The 20,982-nt window shown below is 37.5% G+C and overlaps 1 protein-coding gene across 1 annotated transcript in view; it reads right to left on the reverse strand.

Annotated features, from left to right (window-relative positions):
• Positions 1 to 20,152, reverse strand: part of LOC136843171 (uncharacterized) — a 36,407-nt gene extending 16,255 nt beyond the window's left edge. Inside the window, exons 1-3 of the mRNA XM_067111240.1 lie at positions 20,033 to 20,152; positions 5,641 to 5,792; positions 837 to 980 (exon numbers count right to left, since the gene is read on the reverse strand). Coding sequence (XP_066967341.1) covers positions 837 to 980; positions 5,641 to 5,788 — 292 coding nt within the window. The 5' untranslated portion in view covers positions 5,789 to 5,792; positions 20,033 to 20,152. The remainder of the gene's footprint in view (positions 1 to 836; positions 981 to 5,640; positions 5,793 to 20,032) is intronic.
• Positions 20,153 to 20,982: the final 830 nt, after the last annotated feature.

The raw sequence follows: 20,982 nt of genomic DNA on the forward strand, positions 1-20,982 counted from the left end.
TGAAGTTTTGTGATTTAATTTTGTTCAATAATTTAACTCAAGAATTAATTAAATTTTGTGTTGTTTTCAAGTAACAGTAAATTTTTCAGATTGTGAATTTTAATTATAAATTTTGAATTTAACAATAAAATTTTTTATTTAATATTTTTGAAAAACAGTGTTTCATTTATTGACCACCAGTGAATAGGATTAATTGTGTGTGCATAAGGCAAAGTGATAATCATGTTTTGTTCCTTTAGTTTTGCTGAAGTGAATTAAGACCAGGGAAACAGTTAAAGTTGTTTGATGGAGTGATGCTCTTTTATTCTAGTATATTTCTTGTTTAAACCTCACAATTCTTTTGATAAACTTAGTTTGATTTTTTCATGTGATTAATGAGTTTTTTAAGGGATCACTGTTACCTTAAGAGTACTCAGTCATAATTCTTATTGTTATGAGAGTTCAGGTATCTGGCTGAAATGAGGTACATTTTTGAAATCTGTGATTAGTTGTGTAATAACCAGGTACTTGGTGCGCATCGTGACAATATATATACACACATATATACATACATATATATAAAGTATATATATACATATATATATATATATATTATTATATATATATATATATATATATATATATATATATATATATATATATATATATATATATATATATATATATATATATATATATAATATTCCCAAGCAAAAGAAAGCCGAACAAATCACGAATCTGAATTTCTTACTGATGCAATAATTCATAATAAATAATTACTTCTTGACCTATTCAAAAATACTACTGAATACTTGGCCATATCAGGCAACTCAGTTAATGAATGCTGTAGTTCTTACCTTTGCAACAAGTGCCGTAGCCCTTGGCACAGGTGCTGACGCTGGAACCACCGTTGGCTGCACACTCTTTAGATGTGTAGCAAGTTCCCGAGTCTGTCCCGGAACCACAGTAATCATTGGGGAACCTTATCACGGTGAAAATAACTGCCATAAATAAAATACTTCATTAATACGTATAGAAATATCTGTCACTTATATATAGTAGTCTATATAGAATTCAGTATATGTCAAATAAATAATGAAAGAGAACCAACAAATTGTCAGTGAACCAGGATAGAAGTCGGTTTCATTTGAGGGCACCAAACACTGCCTACTTCAAAAGCTTAACCACAGACATGACAAAAATCCTTGATGGACAATAACAAACACAGAGCACAAGTTTCTATAGCAGTGATCAATTTTGACAAGGGTACACCAGATACATTTTTTTTTTAAATATACGATTCTTTATAATACAACAAAACTCATTTGGGAGGATACTTGAAGCTCAGTTCAAGGAATCACTTCATTTCCAAAGTTCAAATCTCCACGTTTATCCAAAGAGCCAAACTTACTCAATTAAATCGCTACCATACATATTCTCAGTTTAAGTTCCTACTATTCCTAAACATACATTTGAGCACTTTTCCCCTGAAGCAATGGATCAGTTTCATTCTGCTCCTCCGTTCCTTACACACTCTGGTTATCCATTCAGTACAGATCCACTGCACGAAATCCTTTTATACACCCTGACAATATCACTTTTATCCTAAGACCCACATGTTCATTAAACTCTCTCTTCCCCACAGGTGAAATTTTTTCTCCCTGAATTTACTCAAACTCAACTTCTGAAAATTTCAGCTGCTATCACTTTTTCCCCTCTTACACTCTCCTTGACCTTATCATTTCTCTTCTTGTATACCTCTATAGAATCCTCTCTTCTGTCCAGCAATTGCTCTTTAAATTATCCTCATTTTTACTTTGCGGAATCGTTTCACAAGCCCTCTATCCATAATGCCTATACTAATCTTGAGCTAAGCAAACTTTGCCATTTTAAATTTGTCAATGAAGTTTAAATCCACAGAATTATACCACATTACACTGTTTAGTATGAGATTTTTGGTACCAGGATTCTTCACATCAAATCAGTTACAAGTTTACATTTTATTAGTTAAGTATCCATTTAATTACATGAATGAATGAATGAATTAACCGTATAAACCAACCGTATAAATTAACGTGTAAACGTGTGACTACACTTGGCGGGAGCACGATCCAGATTTCTGGATCCTGGGCGGGAGCTGACACGAGAGCGATAACTAAACCTTCATCCTTGCGTAAGGATGAGACATCAACCGGAAAACGCGAGAATAAAATTTTTATCATTTTGATTTCGAATTACAGCTAAACTCATTTTTTTATTTTTTTAATTTCTTAAAGATTAGTTTGGTCTCATTCAAGAGTTAGCTGTGGTGAACGCTAACATTCAAGTATGACAAGCCCCAGGCATAAAAAAAAAATCTCTGAAGCTTTTTCATCTGGCAACATCTCATATTATTATCTCCATCTTCCTGTCTCCCTCTTTTCTTTATGTTTTATCACAAAATTTCTCTCTCTCTCTCTCTCTCTCTCTCTCTCTCTCTCTCTCTCTCTCTCTCTCTCTCTCTCTCACATACACATACACACACAATTAATTATTTTTTTTTAACATTTGGTATCACAAAAGAATTGCATCTGGCAGCAGCCGATATACCCCCTGGGCAAGATTACCTGAAAACATGTTCGGAATAGGATGATTATTATTATTATTATTGTTATTATTATTATTATTATTATTATTATTATTATTATTATTATTATTCCAGTAGATGAAACCTATTCGCATGGAACACGCACACAGGGGCCATTGACTTGAAATTCAAGCTTCCAAAGAATGTTGGTTTCAACCTCCCACCGCAGACCCCACACTGCAGCGGTAACTGATCATAATATAGAGCCAGTGATTTTTCATTGCCCTGGGGGAGACGCGAACCTACGACATCTGAGTGGCATGCCACGACACTAACCACTGGAAAAGTAATTATAAGAAATAAAACCTAACAAATAATGCCCCTTCATGTGCTGGTGTGTGTGTGAGTTTGTATATTTATGATTCTGACAAATTCACACTATCATATTTAGGCTTCCATAAATTGCCAGTCAAATATAATATATCTTGCTTCTTTGGCCGCCCATTCTTAACTAAAGTTCAGTGAAAGCCTTCATGCGAATCAGTTATATGCACGGATGGCTAAGGGACATTAAAACTCAAACCAAGGGTTACAGAAAGAGTAAGCTAAGGAAAAAGTGGAATATTTAACATATAATGTCGCGCGGTCATGGCTTAAAGATGAATGAAAGCGTGAAGAGCAAAGTATATCTTAGTTTTAACCAGACCACTGAGCTGCTTAACAGCTCTCCTAGGGCTGGCCCAAAGGATTAGATTTATTTTACGTGGCTAAGAACCAACTGGTCACCTAGCAACGGGACCTACAGCTTATTGTTGAATCCGATCCACATTATGACGAGAAATGAATTTCTATCACCAGAAATAAATTCCTCTAATTCTAATTTCCTCTAATTCTTCATTGGCCGGCCGGTCGGAGATTCGAACGCGGGACCAGCAGAGTCCTAGCTAAGAACAATACCGACCCATCCAGTGAGGAACTACATTATGACGAGAAATGCGTTTCTATCACCAGAAATAAATTCCTCTAATTCTTCATTGGCCGGTCGGAGAGTCGAACGACGTGAAGAGCAAGATATGTGTGTTAGCACGTACAAATCTCATACTGATGCTGTAATGAGACAATGGCAGGAGAGAAACGAAGAAATTGGTCAAGGGACCTGAAGAAGGAAAAGAAAATTTGAAGGAAATATTAAGAGGACTTCAGATAAATGTGATAGAATTAGCGACGAAACAAAGAAGAGGAAATAACTACAGATGCGGTAATAGAAGTCATCTAAATAACTAATTCATGAAGAAAATGGGCCTTAACCAGCGAATGTGTAACTGACACTTGAATGTTTTAAGTAATAACACAGTCGGTTAATGAAGACTCGGTTAATGTTCTGAAAGTGAATTACTCATAATTATCCTGCTTTGACTGAATATTTTGCATTGTCACTCGTCACGGGACTTGCACAATTTTTGGTTAAAAGCGTAAGAAAATGCAGTGTCATCTGAAATGACAATAGAGGCGATGTAATGACATTGTCAGCAACACAAGTCAAATGTTCAAGTATAGCAAGGAGCCATTTTCAAACCATCAGCCACTTACAGGTATTGCTACATTATGTCGTTCTGTATAGATTAAGAATGTGGTTAGGAAAGTAAACAGCAGCAAGCAGGGTAACAGTATACAAGCAAGTCATGTAAAAGTGACAAGCAAAAGTGCCGTGAAATATCTACAGCCATTATCAGCACCACAACAGACGTTTTTCTGCAGTCCCAACAACAGGTGTTGAAAAGTACAGCGCCCTGAATGGCAGATGTTCGTCGCTGAGGTGAGAAAGGTGTGAGCCATATGGTGAAACTCTAGAGTGGGAAGTTTAACTTTAGCCTCGTTAGCGGCTTCAGACGACGGGACGCTCTTCAGGAAAGCAGGTTTTAGCTACGTGGGTGAAAGAAACGACTATTCTATTTTCCCTTTTCACTTTACAAATTTGCACGAGTGTATTATTATTATTATTATCTATATCGTAATTTTTATCATTATTAGAGTTAGTGGCATTGCTATTCGAAATGTTTCATGTTTCATGTTCAGCATGCTTGCTGATAGTGATGGCGGTACTACTAATCATAGTTATTTATTTCTGTCCTCTGGGCACTCTGCCTATGATGTAGTGATATGTGGTAAAAACAAGCAGGGGTCATTCCACTAGGAGTAAAAACCATCTAGGTCAAAAGAATGCAAGTGAAAAGTTAAGTGGGAGATGACTAATACATTCCATCTAATTGTTAACACAAAGAGAGTTTCTTATTTCTCCTCACGTCAGTGTGAGTGGAATAGAGCCACATAGTATGATGCACATTAAAGTCTCTTCAGGAAAAGCAAAGAAAATAACAAAGGCTTGTGTCAATAAATAAAGTAACTGAACACAGTATCAGACTCGGTAGAATTTGATGAACAACATCTGAAGCATAATAAAAGAAGCTAGAATGAAAAAACTCTTGCCAGAAAAATTATTTTTGAAATGAGATTCAAATTCTCGAGTGTAGATGTGGATGAAGTTAATGTTACAGTAAACATGGACCTCTTTTGTTAAAGAAAACATGACTAAAGTTTCTAGCAAGGAATTGGAAATATTCAGAGCAAACATTTGTTGTACATCAGGGCTTTGCAAAGAAGATTCAAGATTTGGTGAGGTGTAGTTGACAAGTTGGCAAAAAAATGAAAGATTTGAGGCCTACAGTTCAATTCTTAGGGACGTGAATAGGAAAAGGGGCATGTCTATTATGAGCGAAGTATTCATTTGTGGATCCCTTATGTTGCCAGATGAATCCTCCCTTGCACTTTCAATGGAGTCTGTAGCATTCACGGGAAATAGTAAGCAGCCCATGGTATCAGGTGGTGTGACCCGTGTGTAAAAGGTGGAAGGTGAGGCGCGTTCACTGCTGTTGCATGGGACGAAAGAGATAATGTGTAAAGAATAGGTTAGAATATTCAGAGCAGGTGTAAGCTAATGAAAAGGGCTGCTCTCTTATGTGGAAAATTAAAGAGTCCATTAATTCTTTCTGCACTGTAGGGTCTATCAACACTGCAAGAGAAAATGGCCTACTTACACTTAGGATCCCTGTCATCTGCTATAGTTTGGTTGCTATCACCTGCTGTCAGTGTTTCAGCTTGTACAGTAAAGGTGACTAATAACATCCACATGCAAGCCGTAGCCCACTTCACCAAGGACAGGCTGTTGTTATCGCTCTTCAGCATGTTCCTGAAAAATCAATCATTTTTAAAGCCTCTAGTACGTCATATACAGTGAAATATCCAGTTTTCTCATCTCTCTCTCTCTCTCTCTCTCTCTCTCTCTCTCTCTCTCTCTCTCTCTCTCTCTCTCTCTCTCTCTCTCTCTCTCTCTCTCTCTCTCTCTCTCTCTCTCTCTCTCTCTCTCTCCTGGAACTGCAGTGAAAGACATTTGGTACTAGATGAAATTTGACCAAACGTGAAGGTGGGACAAATATTAAATGCTCCAAAGATGAGAGGTTTTGTGGCTCTCATTTGGCAACGGAATGAACAATACCTTTAGAATTGAAGATTTCTGTAGACTACAGTGGAAAAATGACTGATGAAGACCTTGCTTCTAGCTTAGATGCAACTCAGCTCCATTGTAAGGTTGTTAAGCTATAGTCTGCTTCTTGGCCATTGCTTTCAAGAGTTTCACGCACACAGATACTGTGTGCACCTCATGCATTGGTTTGATCAATCTTTCTTTGCATTTCCCTTCGAAATGTGGAATTCTCTGCCCTCCCCCATGTTTCTTGCAGTGACCTAGGTTGATTTAATAGCCATTCTCATTGGGTTCATCTCTCCCTTTCGTTTCTTTTACTGTACCTCCTTTCATATTCTCTTTATTCCACTTACTTTCCACCCTCTCCTAACAATTGATTCAGAGTGCAACTGCGAGGTTTTACTCCTGTTACACCTTTCAAACCTTTTACTGTCAATTTCCGCTTCAGCTCTGAATGACCTCATAGGTCCCAGTGCTTGCTTGGCCTTTGGCCTAAATCCTATATTCAATTCAGGAAAGGGTGAACGAAGGAAGCAAAATTCTGTTGCTTCCTAGATGGCCGAATCAAACAGAAACGGGAGGGAAAACCTTGACAAGAAGAAAAAAAAAAGTTCTGTTTCATGAGAGGCTTAAATTTATTTACTGCGCCATCTGGATCCACACTACTAGATTAGGTTTTCGTGAAAGTTCCTGGTTACAAATGTAGCTGTCATCTTTGGGTCCTGGCAGTAATAGAAGTGTGAAATTAGAGAAAGTTTTGAGGCAATTCCAAGGCCTTTGCATAGCAACAGCCTCGTGAATGGTTGCGCCATTCATCATCTCTCTGAAAACTGAGTACAGTCTTGCATTCATGAATATTGCATTTGAATTTCCAAAGAAGTTTGATCAGAGTTGAATGAGAAAGTTAGGTGTTAGCTATTCACCATTCTAAATGAAGATGCGGATGGCAAAGAGAGACTGTTATGAGAAATTTGAGAAAAATGGAAATGGGAAATACAGATTTTAAAAAAATGAAAGAATTTATTTTAGTGAAGACAATAGCTATTCACTCATGAAGTTTTTTTTTTATTTAGTACGTTCCGCTTCATGAAGATTATTTAGGCTTTGTTTAGTACCATTTTCAAATTCAACTTCCCTCTCACTTTTCTCCACGTTTAATTCGGATAAACTGCAAATACTAAAGCTGAAAGCCTTTGCTCTCTTCCAACAGTACAGTTCACGCACTATTACCATACACCGAAGACCCTTCCCTTTACGAGTGATGTGCTGTAATATTGTTTTATCACTTGGATGTTTGCACTGTACCTTGAGCTTTGTCTCTTGAGCGTATTTGCTTGAAGCTTTAGTTTCCTTTTCCGGACAATAATCGTTATCATTTAGGCCAGTGTCAGAGGAATAATTTTTTTTTAAATTTTTTTAGCCATCATACGTACTCTATAACAGTGAAAATTTGCAGTAATGGTCTCGGTGTCTCCCCCGTAAAGAAGTGCGCGCTATTCATTTTACGTTAGCTGTCACGTCCTAATTCCCCTTAACACGGGCATTTCACTCCATTGCGGTTAAATTGGGGTCCAGGTCTCATAGCTGTGTTAGGACTGTTAATGGTCTAAAGTTCAAGATATGTTGTGTTGCTATAGAAAATTTCCACTATATTAGAGGCTTCATACACCTACAAAAAGGGTTCTTCAGCAGCTCATCACAACTAAATGCACTGCACCAGTCACTTCTATCTTGCAAACATTCATTCTCCTCCTAGTTCTTAAGGTCCTTCCATTCCAATGCACCGTCCACCCATCTACCTAGCAATATCTCGGTCTTTCTCTTCCCATTCCTCACAAAACCTTTAAATTATACACTTTTGGACATGACCAAATAATCTAAAAACACTCTGATCTTCACTTTTCACCAGTACTAACCTTTTTACTTCCCTTACAGTATTCCACATTTCAGTCCTTCTGGTGGCCCTTATGCTATAAAAACAATTAATCGTAGCATGTTTAATCTATTTTCTTTCACTGGCATTCAATATCCACATTTTACTACCATAACGGAGAGTTGGTTTAAAAACCCCTGCACAATCCAACTTTAGCTTCCTTGGACACTCCCATTTTCACTCGTCTTTCGCACCCACCCTGATACCTTGCTTGTCTCACCTATTCAATGACTCTTCTTCTCTCGTCCTTTTATCATCTGCTCCATTTCCTTGAAAACACCTATACAAAATTAATCATTTGCTTCCAATCTTACAACAATCACATAAACACTTATGACTCCAAGTTTTTGGTTTCCATTTACACTGACAGACTGAATTTCACTCGTTTACTTATAACTTTCCCTCATTTCACTTTCAAAGTTTTTCTCAAGTTCCTGCAGTTTATCTTAACTATCCACAGTCAGTGCTCTACATCTGATAAATTCAGCCACTGTATGCTCCACTCGCAGCCGATTTTCTTATGCCACAACTGTGCAGCTATATGTGACGTCCTTTTCCTGGCTTCTCACATCACTCGATCTATAAATATTTTGAATAATCGTGGAGACATAATATTCCTTCGTCTCTGGCCCATTTTGGCACTAAACCAGTCACTTTACCATCCACATCCATATATTCTTAAATCGCTTCAGTTTGAGTGTAAACACTTGCGATTAACTACCATACCTCGCATACACATACCATACATTGCATCCTATCAATTATTCAGTTAGAAGCCCTTTTTTAGGTCATTATATTGTTCCTAATAAACACTTTATCCAAACATCCGTTTCATTGTCTAAACCTACGCTGCCCTTTCCCAATTAACCTTTCTGTCATCCACCATACAGTGACCCCTAATAGTTGTGACATAAGGTAACTTATTCTCAATCAAAATTCTGCCATTCATCCCTCCCAGTATAGTAGGCTATGCAGTGTCTCTGATTCTTACTGTCTTGGCACACACACACACACACACACACACACACACACACACACACACACACACACACATATATATATATATATATATATATATATATATATATATATATATATATATATATATATATATATATATGCAACGAATGGAACCTCTCTCCAAGTCACCTCACCCTTTTTACATCCGTAACATAGCAGAGAAAGAAATAAAATTTATTTTGATTGTTTCAATTACTAGAACTGTGGATTTCCACTTGCCCCTTCATAAACTCTCTCCTTCATTCCCCAAAATGGTTAAGCCTAACCGTTCTCTCTTTTCAAATGACTGCCTAAGGCCTTGTTTTCCAAGTGACTGTCGTACCTTCTTGGTGTCAAGCAAGGCAAGGGAGGAGCCAAAAAAAGAGAAAGTTGGCAACCCACCCTGTTCTAAACCCTCCATGAGGGTTAACTGATGCCATGTGGCTTATATAAAAAACATGACAAAGATTGACCTTTGCGCTACCTATGTTGGACGCAAAGCGTAATCTCTGAAGGTTTTTTATAGACGATGCAACGGAAATCAAAGAGAGGGAAGCACGCAGAACGCCACTAAGGAAAGATGTCCTTAACCTTGCCTGGCCCCCCGAACTTTCCACGTGTTTGACCCTGAGGCTTGAACCAGTATACTTTTGTGGCGGCATTTTAATTCCCTCCTCCATCACCAGCACCCTATCGAACGAGGACACCGTCATCTTGACAAAGGTAATGTACCGGAATAAAGTTTCTTAGTCACGATTCCTGTTATTTCTCTGTCTGATTTTTCATTTGTTTTCCGTTGTGCAATCACCTTCAGTAGTTTGTGTTGGAGCATTCAGTGTTAACGTAATTATGCATTAGTGTTGAACTGAGTTATTTGGCACCATCTGTGCATTCCCTCAGTTCCCTTTGAGCGTCTTATTATTCTTGCAAGTAACCGCCTTGCATATATTGGCCTCGACTGTGGAATCTCTCGGCTCTATCCACGTGCAGTCCCCCTTCTACCCCCACTGCGATGTTTCCTGTTATGAAAACATCATCGGCGTAGAATAGTTATTCTGTGTAGGATTCATTCATTTATTGTTATTATTACCTGCCCAGTAATTCGTCATTCTTCTGATCTGTGTTTGTTTTGCAAATATAATTAGTTAAAGAGAACCCTTGAGTTTACGTAATTTTCCCTCACATGAAGAAGGACCTAAGCCACAGATTTCCCTTGTTTGTCTACGAAGTTGTCCTAATATTGAGTCAGATGTTTAACAAATACAGTAGATTTCTTGATAATGTAAGAACTCCCTGCGTTCATCCGTTGCCGCCCAGAATCAAGTAAGCATCCCCTTGACATTTGCTATTCGTAGCAATATATATACAGAGAGAGAGAGAGAGAGAGAGAGAGAGAGAGAGAGAGAGAGAGAGAGAGAGAGAGAGAGAGAGAGAGAGAGCCTGTTTTGCAAGTTAATGACTGTTCTGTTAAATGGTCAAGTGAATGTTTCACATGGAAACCTACGAATAATTTTTAGAGAGTATTCACGAACTGAAGCAAAACGAATCTGCCAATTTAATTCAGTTCTTCAAGGGAATCGTGGGTTCTTGCGCCGTCAGTACTCAACAACAAAAGGAAACGCTTTTCATTTATCTCGTCCAGGAGTTATCTACTGTACAAAGATATAACCGCATATATGTGAATTACTTCATATTTTCTATGGACAATAACATCTAGTCAGTGTTCATCTGCTATCCCTTTTCGTTTCCCTGAACTATAAGGCGGCGCGGTTAACTCTCATGCGTAATGAGAAAATAAAATGCGGGGAAAGTACTGACCGACTGATCCGTAACTCTTAACTAAGGAGGACTTGGAAGTGTTTCCGACTATATGCAAACGACAAGCAAATGTAATTAAATGTGACTCTTTCCTTCTACCATTGCTAAAACCCTGACTCGTAAACAGTTACTCACATGCATGTATACACACACACACACAGGCTTTCTACCTAATCAGTCACAAGTTTTATTTCCGTTAACCTCTTGGTTTTTAGAATTAGGGAATTATACTTGGGTTTTATCTGACTCAGTTTCTTCAAAATTTCAGTAAATAATGTGAACTTTTATTATGTTTGTCATGAGAAAAATTAGAGGAATGGAAGGAGTCATCCTTGAGACATTCAAATACTGTCACTCTTCTAACTATAAAATAAAAGCGCAATTCCTTGTTTAACTAAGAGTAAGGTAACGAGTTTTCTTTTTATAAAAATATATGTGCATTACAGTACTAAAACCTCCAAAGACGAGACATGTTAATGGGCCTTTTTGAAACGGTTTTGACAGTTGCAATTGAAACCACTCGGAGAGATGTACTGTACTATAAAATTAGTAAAATTTCATTTCTTACGAAGAGATTGAGATTGGAATATTGAATAATGAAGAGTAAGCTAACAAGAATGCTAAGTAATCTTCAAAATTGTGTTAAAAAAATTTATGAACATTTAAATAACTGTGTAACATTGTAAAAAGCAATGCAGTGCGCGTGCGTGCGTAGTCATAAAAATTAAGCGCTCAAGACTACATAACATTACATAAAACAACCCCAAGCAACGAGAGTAGCAATTACAAAAAAATAAATAAATAAATAAATAAATAAACAACAACGGTCTAGACTATATTTACGACGAGACACGAGTGCTTGAGACATAAGTTACTGTAATGCCAACTTGTATTTACAAATGCCGGTGTAATGAGATCTAGACAGGAGAGAAGGGTGAATGCCTGTAGGCCAATTAACTCCATAACTGTATAACAGTTACACCAGTTGGCGGTTAGGAGACTAGGCTATGCTGGGGCCTGGGGGACGTCAACCGAGGGAAGCGGCATCTGGAAGATTATTTAGGTCGGCAGCCCCCTCAGTGGCCAAGGCCTTTGCGTTTTGTTGACGGCATGCCTCGTTATTCGCATGAAAATAACCTCCATGACAAAAATAATATTTCATTATTGATACACATAGATACATTATTTTTTTGTCTATTAACATATATGACAGAGAAAGAGACAGTAAGAAATCCTCCCTTCCGGAAGCAGCGGTCAAGTGGCCTGCCTTTAAACACCAACGTACCAGTTTAGTGCTGTCACCGCTTCCGTTATTATAACGGCTCTCTTCTTACGGCGAATTGGTGACAGACCAATTAATAATCACAGCCATTATCTTCAATGTTTTTAGGAATATAATATGCGACACAAGAGGCAGAAATATTACGAAATTGCTTAAAAAGCTTTCGTAGAACACCTTCTCCGCTATATACTGTAGATAACTGTGAATGGAGCGCATATTCTTATTTTTACCAGTAAATGGCTGTTTCTTCCATGTTAAAATAACATGGGCATCACCTCTTTTTCTTTCGTTTCATTGTATCACATAACTTTTTTATATTTCACATGTAACAATTTCCCAACAATATTACCTACACATAGAGACACGAGCCATTATATATATATATATATATATATATATATATATATATATATATATATATATATATATATATATATATATGTGTGTGTGTGTGTGTGTGTGTGTGTGTGTGTGTGTGTGTGTGTGTGTGTATTAATTTTCTATTTTAATTAATTCAACGATTTCTTAACTTCTTGATTTCCCAGAGAAATGGAAGCAGAGATTCTTGCCAGATGGCATTCATACCTGCTCTGATTAGAAAAACAAGCATGAGAAAAATATAAAATCAGGGTTGCATAAAAAAAAAAGAACGGGGTCGCCTACATACTTCGTAGAGGTCGGTATGCCAAGTACCTGTGAAAGAAGGAGAAAGTTTAGAGAAAGAAAATAAAATAGGCGAGAAATAAAAATGAAAAAAGGCAAACCAAGAAATGTCTCGTCAGGACTAGATGGAGAAACCGGAGACAAAACACAGATTTCAGAGACACAAACTAACAGGAAGAGGCGTCGTTCTCAACCGCTCTCCCCTCGCCCGCAGATCTGCTGGCTATACGTAAACCACAGTCACTCCTGCGGAAAGTCGGGGTCGGGGTGACCCAGTTTTTGCCTTTCTTTGGACCTTGGTTTTTGCATTCAGTTTCCCTACTATCCAAGATGTACCCACTGACAAAATATCTGTTTCTGTGACTTGTGTGGACAGATGAACGGACGAACAAACGAGCTTACGAATGGGCTGAAGGCTCCGTTCCCTTCTCAACGCCTATGGGCAAGAGACAAAAAAGGAACAGGATGTCTCTAGCCTGACCAAATGAGAGGCCGTCGAAAAAAAATGAGGAAAATTTACTACATGAGGAAAAAATGAAATGGCAAGAAAAGGAATTGAATAAAAACAAAAGATAATAAAAGTGTAACCAAAATTTAGCTGTCTTGTGAGGGTTAACACGAGAAACCGAAGACAGAAGTGAGTAGTACATAAATTCATTTCTCTCATCACTCCTTTCCATAGTCTCTCCCAACAGCTTTGGCAAGACAATGTTTTGCTCCTTTGCCAGGTTAATCTCTCTCATCTTTCATTTTTATGGTCTCTTATCAGCTGTGACAAGTTGTTGATTGACCTACTTTTCAGTTAAATCTCTGATTTCCTGGCTTTCTCTCATTAGTATTTAGAAGACATTTTTTGTTCCTCCTTCTGGTCAAATCTCTCTCTCATCACATCTATCACTTGTCTCTTACACTGGCTTTCAGGACACATTTCACTTCCGTTCTTTATGAGGTATCTCTCGCTAGTTTTGAGAAGCAATCTCTTGTTTTTTTTTTTTTTTGCAGTAAAATGCGTTTAACTTGCTTCGAATGAATGAATGCCTGAATCATATAATGTAGGCTATGAAGTCAAGCAATATGGCATCCCAAGCTATTTTGTGTTTAAGGCAGTGAAAAGAGGGAGTTGGAGTGGTTGAGCAGCAAGATTAAGAGATCCAGTAAATGACTGAAATAAATTGCGAGGATCTAAAAGTGAAACTGGGAGAAAACCCCAAAGTTCAGCTTAAAAGTAATAATTAGAGGTTGGACAGCAAGGCAGAAAAAAAGAGAGCGGGAATGGAAGTAAAGTAAAAGTCTGAAATATGGGTGCAGCTAGGGGCGGTAGGGACGCCACAAACACCCGTTAGTAATGCATGTAGTGCACCACGTGAGGTGCACTGAGGAACTACTTAAGGGTCATGCTTTAAAGACATTTCTTGTGCCCTGTTTTGGTAAAATCTCTCACGTCTTGTCTCCAGAAGCTTTCATTTTCCAGGTCACTTTTCTCCCACCTATTCTATCCATGGTCACTCTCACCTGATTTGAAAAGGAATTTGTCGTACCTTTGCTTAAGAAAGCTTTTTCATCTGACTATCTTTTCTTTCGATCTTCTCTCTCACTAACTTTGAGGAGATATCTCTCGTTCATTTTTTCCAGTGGAATCTCACTCGTCTTTAATTTCATTGGTCTCTCTCACTAGCTTTGAAATGAATTGAAATTTCAACAAAATCTCTTCTTTAGCTTTTGAGTTAAATCTTAATCATCTCCTTTTTTTCAATGCTCTTTCTCACTTGCTGCTCGGAGATATTTCTTGTTCCATCTGTCAGTGAAATCTCTCTCATCATTAGTTTTCTATGGTCAGTCATTGGCTTTGAGGAGAAATTTCCCGTTCGTTTTCCTAATGAATTTCTTCTATCTTTTCATTTATGTGGTCTCCCTCGTTATCTTTGGGAAATCGTTTCTTCCTCCATTTTTCAATGAAATCTCTTTCAGCTTTCATTTCTGTACCTTGTAGAAGGTTAGTGCCGTCAGTGTACTTTACGTAGCGCAATGTAGGCATTTCCAAAGTGTGTTTGCAACGTCTCTTCGACCGCTAGCTGCATCCACTTTTTAGTCTAATACTTTACTCCCGTTCCCCTCTCCTTTCGTAAATCGTGCCTTCCAAACATATAATTGTTCCCTCCAGTTCCACCTTCAGATGTTTGTATTTTGTTTCCCTTATTTTCTTGATATCTATCTTGTTGTTCAACCACTTCAACTCCCTCTTCTTACTCTCCTCAGAACTGAATGGCCGAGAGTGCCCCTTCAGTGCTTGGCTTGACAGCACTAAATTTCTAAAATCCAATTTCATTTCTGTGGTCTCTCTTACTAGCTGTGAGTAAAAATTTCTCATTCCCTTGTCTAGTTAAATCTCTTATCTTTTCTCCTGTGGCCACTCTCGGTAGCTTTGAGAGGATGCCCTTATTCCCTTTTCGCTTAAATCTCTCTCTTATTGTCTTTCGGTGAACAGTACTTATTCCATTTTTAGTTTTCTGTAAAAGAAAGCTACTGAGAGGGCTATTTTTCTGTCCGCCCTCAGATCTTAAAAACTACTGAGGCTAAAGGGCTGAAAATTGCTATGTTGATTATCCATCCCCCATTCATCAAACATACCAAATTGCAGCCCTCTAGCCTCAGTAGTTTTTATTTTATTTGAGGTTAAAGTTATCCATGATCGTGCGACTGGCACCGCTATAGGTGCCAACAACACACGCCACCACCGGGCCGTTGCTGAAAGTTTCATGGGCCGCGGCTGAGAGTTTTATGGGCCATGGCTGAGAGTTTCATACAGCATTATGCGCTGTACTGAAAACTCGATTGCGCCGAAGAAACTTCGGCGCAATTTTTACTTGAGTTACATCCCTTATGTCTTCTACCTGTGGTCTCTCTCTGCACTTGAGTAGACAATTCTCAAACAATTCTCGAACCCTTTTCAGTTAAATCTCTCATTTTTAAGGGTTCATTCGCTAGCTTTAAGAAAATATTTCTCATACCATACTTCAGTCAAATATCCGTTATATTTTGTTTTTATGGCCTCTCTTACTAGACTTGAGAATACGTCTCTCGTTACATTTTTCACTTAAATCTCTGTCTTACCGGATTGGATTAAAATATAAAATTTAGGCCAAAGGCCAAGCTCTGGGACCAACGAGGTCATTCAGCTCTGAAGATAATGTTGGAACAATTGTTAAGAGAGGGTGGAAAGATGGAAGAAAGAGAATATGAACGAAGTTATAGTGAAAGAAATGAAAGGGGCTGCAGCAAGGGGCCGAAGGGACGCTGCGAAGAACCTCAAATAACGCCTACAGTGCATCGCGTGAGGTGCACTGAAGGCGCTATCCCCTTACGGATCCCGTATTATCTTTGTGTGTCCCCTCTCACATCTTTGAGAAGAAATGTCTCATTACCCTTTCGGTTAAACCTGTCATGTTTGCTGTCTGCGGTCTCTTGGACTGGCTTTCAGAAGTCATTAACTGTTCCCGTGTCACTTACATTTTCCTCATCGTTACTTTCGACCGTCGCTGTTACTAATTTCGAGGAGGCATTTTTCGGTCTCTTTCCTTTTACAATCAAATCTCTCTCATGGTCTCTGTGGTCTCTCTCTCTGTCTCTCACTAGATTGAAGAGGATATTTTCCTTTCTCTTTTTTAAGTGAAATCTCTCACTTCTTATTTGTGTTGTCAGGGGCGTTCTAGACATTTTGGGGCTCGGGGGCACAGTCTCATTTGGGGCCCTCTTATGGGGTGGGAGGCGAGTGAAGCGAGCCAAAGCAGCTGGGGCAGGGGTGGGGGCGGGTTTTCGAGGCGCGTGCTGTAAGCCTCCCCGGGAAAATTTTTAGAATATGAGCAATTGTAGGATCATTTTAAAGGCACTTGTAAATGCAAATTTCAGAAATTTTATTTCTTAGATTTCGCATTTTGGGTTCCCCCTCACTTTGGGGCCCGGGGAGCGGTTTCAAACAGGCCCCCCACCTCAGGAACGCCACTGTGCGTTGTCTCTCTCATTATATCTGATGAAAGTTCTTTCCCTTTTTCAGTATATCTAACTCATCTTTTCTTTCTTTGGTATCTCTCGATAGCTCTTGTTCACTTTTCGGAGTAGCTCATTTGTTACTATTTATGGTCTCTCACTATTTCTGAGAAAACAGTTCATGTTCTCATTTTCATTTAAAACTCTCATATTTTCTCTTTATGGTTTGAGAAGACTCTGCTTGGTCTCTTTTTCAGTTAAAGTGGTATCATTTTTTCTTTCTGTGGTCTCTCAGTAGATTGAGAGCGGCTTTCTCATTCCTTTTTCAGTTAGATCCTACTCATATTCTCTTTCTATGGTCTTACCCAAAAACTTTGGGAAGAAATTTGTCCCATCTTCCATATAACTCTCATTCCGTTTTATATCCCCTCTCTTACCATCTCGTCATATGAAATTTCTTACTCCTTGTTCAGAATTAAAATGACCTTATCGTTTGTTTCTACGGTAACACTCACTAATTTTTAGATAGTTCCAGGCAACTATTAATTATACTTACTTTCTGTTGTCCAGCTACGAAAGTTCGTATCTCATTGCAGTATTTGGTTCGATTTCTATTATTATTTCTTTAGATTTCAAAAGAAATTTTACGCTTCCTTTCTAAGATAATTATTTTATATCTTTTCTTTCTGTCGTGCCTCTCCTAAGCTCTAAAATTCCCTTTTTTTTCACTTAAATCTTTCTCATGTTTTCCTTCCTCTGTCATTTCTCATTGGCTTTGAGATGACTTGTGTTTGCACCTTCTTCAGTTAAATCTTGTTCATCTTTAGCTTGTATGGCCTACATCACTGGCTTCCAGAAGATACCCCTTTTTTTCCCTTATTTGTAAAATCTTGCTCGATATTTTTTTCTGTTGTACCTGTCACCAGCTTTGGTAACACATTCCTCCTCCCATTTTCCAGTTAAATCTCACTCCACTTTTATTTATAGTTTCCTTCCACCCAACTTTCTGCCTAATCTCCCATTTTTTTCTATAGCCTCTCTCATTAAATTCAAGAACAAAAGCCTTGCTCTTTTTTTCAGCTAAATCTGTCTCTTCTTTCTGTAGTATTTCTCACAAGCTTTGAAAAGACGTACTTGTCATCGTTCTCAGTTAAAGATATTTTTTCCCTTTTGTGTTAATACTGCTCATTGTACAGGAACTCATGGAGTATAAAAAATCCCCCTTTGATGCTATTATTGGTCACAAGAGGACGTTAGACAGTGTTCTCAAGTGGGAGGTTTTGCGTCACTATAGTATTTCCGTTAAATACGCTTTGCTAATTAGATGAATCCACGGACTAAGTAGATGCAAAGTTAACTTTAGTTCACAGACGAAATATTGTCTAATATCTAAAATATTACTATTATTGCTTCCAAATATATTATGAGGGTAAATTTCTTAAATTAAAATCGGAGCAAAGAAAATTTTTTTTATAGATAATATCAAATCTACATCCGGCTTTGAATTTACCTGAATTTATTTTGAAAACTAAGTAAAATTAAAGTACAGCGAAAGGTTGCTAGCGTCGTGCAATCTGATCTTACAATCCTTTGACACACATAACGTTGCTCGCTCGAGCAGCAAAGTTGGTTCTGATCAGTACTCGGACGGATGGTCACCAAGAAAAGCTCGGAACTGGTCTCGCTCACCAGAAACATGTATTCATTTTAATGGACATAATGACCTTTCAACCTCTCGGTTCCTCACACTTTTTGGATGCCAGCCTTGAATCCTAATGGAAAATAAATGAAGAAGCTCTTTCCTTCTGTGGTGGAATTTGAAAACACAAATGCAATAATAATAATAATAATAATAATAATAATAATAATAATAATAATAATAATAATAATAATAATAATAATAATAGTGAAATCACCATACGCTATTGAAGCATAAGTAAGGTAGCTGATTAGTTCATTATGCAATGTCGTATCGTTATTCAATTATTCACACTATGTATGTTCACAGTTGACTGTCTCTTCTGTATAATACCGTTAAAAACAGGGACGTGAAAATGTAAATGACTCTAAGGTATTAGCACTTTAGCGATGATGATGAATGTTTTAAAGTAGTTATTACACAAGACTGAAGTCCAGAACAATATAGGCCTACTTTTCGAATGAAATCTATTCATTATTTCTTTGTTTTGTAGCAAATATAAACTATACAGAAATAAATGACGGGAAACATGGCTCAAACTCGGCACTTAACGACGGTCTTTCATGGGCTAGATATATCCCGGATTACAATGTAACCGTTAAATTTCTATTACATTGACCGTACGCGGAGGGAAGTAAAATTCTCTGGGAACAGCTAAAACAGCATCTGTGACTTATGCAGCCCAAGACATCATAAAAAAAAAATCTTCGTAAAACGAGACATTAACTCGACCGTCCGCTTAAAATTACCATTAGTTCCATGATGAGTGTAGGAGCCAATGCGGAGAGAGAGAGAGAGAGAGAGAGAGAGAGAGAGAGAGAGAGAGAGAGAGAGAGAGAGAGAGAGAATATTTATCTGTGGTAACACTATTTTATTCGCAAAGTTTTATTCACACATATATTTGCCATCGTTCCCAATGTCGTTTGAAGACAAAATCCTGCGAACAAAAACTTCTTCGAGATAAAGTATGAGATGAGTATTGAACTGTAGTCATTTCCAGCAAATTACGCCGTAAGTTTACGTGACAGACTTGAGTCTTCTACTGTATGACCAGCTCGGAGATATGTCTGGTCCATTGTCGATGACAAGCCTTTTGACATGTCCAATACATCGTTACAAATCTCTGCATAATTCAGTCTTTGAAATGTTAGTGAGCACAGAGGCCTTTCCAGATGTTGCAGCAGTGCATAAGCTACCATGGTTTTGTGTCAAAGCAATGGGGACAGATTATAAATACGCCCAAGAATCCTTTCCCAAAGGGTAAAGGAAAATGCTTTTGCAGTTTTTTCCGCTTGATCATGATAACCATATATGTGTTTAATTAGTTTTTTAAACATTCTGTTGATTTAGTTTTACGGTATCACACACAAATATATATATATATATATATATATATATATATATATATATATATATATATATATATATATATATATATATATATATATTAGAGTAATAGCTGTTGTCTTGCTTTTCGGATACTGCTTCTTAGAATACCATCTACTATGTTTTGTTTCTCGTGAATGACACTTCAGCAAATGTTATCCGTAATGTGGAAAAATGCTAACCTCGTGTTATTTATACGACGACGTCCCTAGGCTTATAGGTGTGTTTTCCGTTGGATAGACTGGCTCCCCAGTGGTCGCCGCCGTCGCTCTCAAACTCAGACTGACTCCTACTACTCTCTGTGAGGCCGCTGAGGCGGTATTTGACTCGAATCATTACGATGAAGGGGACGGGTGACGGGGTGGACAAGAGGAGGAAAGGAAAGAGCGCGAGGAAAGAAAGTAGGTAGCATGTCATTTTAGAAAGGTAGACTGTGGCGTGGAGTTGAAAGACAAGAAAGAAAACAATGAGAATGGTGAAAACCAGAGCAAAAAGAGAGAGAGAAAAAAGATAAGGACAGATTTTTTTATAACAAAACCCAAAGTTTGCTAATTACCTGAGCAAACGTTTGCCTCAAAATAGGTAATGTTATTCATATAAAATTATATATATACTGTATATATATACACACATATATATGTGTGTGTGTGTTTAGATATATAAATATATATCTGACAGTTTTGTTGCATATACACACGTGACTTTTTTAATGCACACAAATATTAAGCCACAAATATACCTAATTGTGGCATTCAGTTTACCTTAGGATAGCAAACACACTTAGGAAATTGTGACTAATTAGTGCATCTGCCCCCTTCTGGGATTCGAACCTGTGCCTTTTTGGATTTGATAATTAGGCAAACAATCTACTTATCCTTTCGATAGATATATGAACACACACACACATACATATATATATACATACTGTGTATATATCAATTTATATATATATATATATATATATATATATATATATATAATATATATATATATATATATATATATATATATATATATATATATATATATATATATATATATATATATATATATATATATATATATATAGAGAGAGAGAGAGAGAGAGAGAGAGAGAGAGAGAGAGAGAGAGAGAGAGAGAGAGAGAGAGCTC

This window comes from Macrobrachium rosenbergii, chromosome 11, assembly GCF_040412425.1.
Source record: "Macrobrachium rosenbergii isolate ZJJX-2024 chromosome 11, ASM4041242v1, whole genome shotgun sequence".
Lineage (NCBI taxonomy): Eukaryota > Metazoa > Arthropoda > Malacostraca > Decapoda > Palaemonidae > Macrobrachium > Macrobrachium rosenbergii.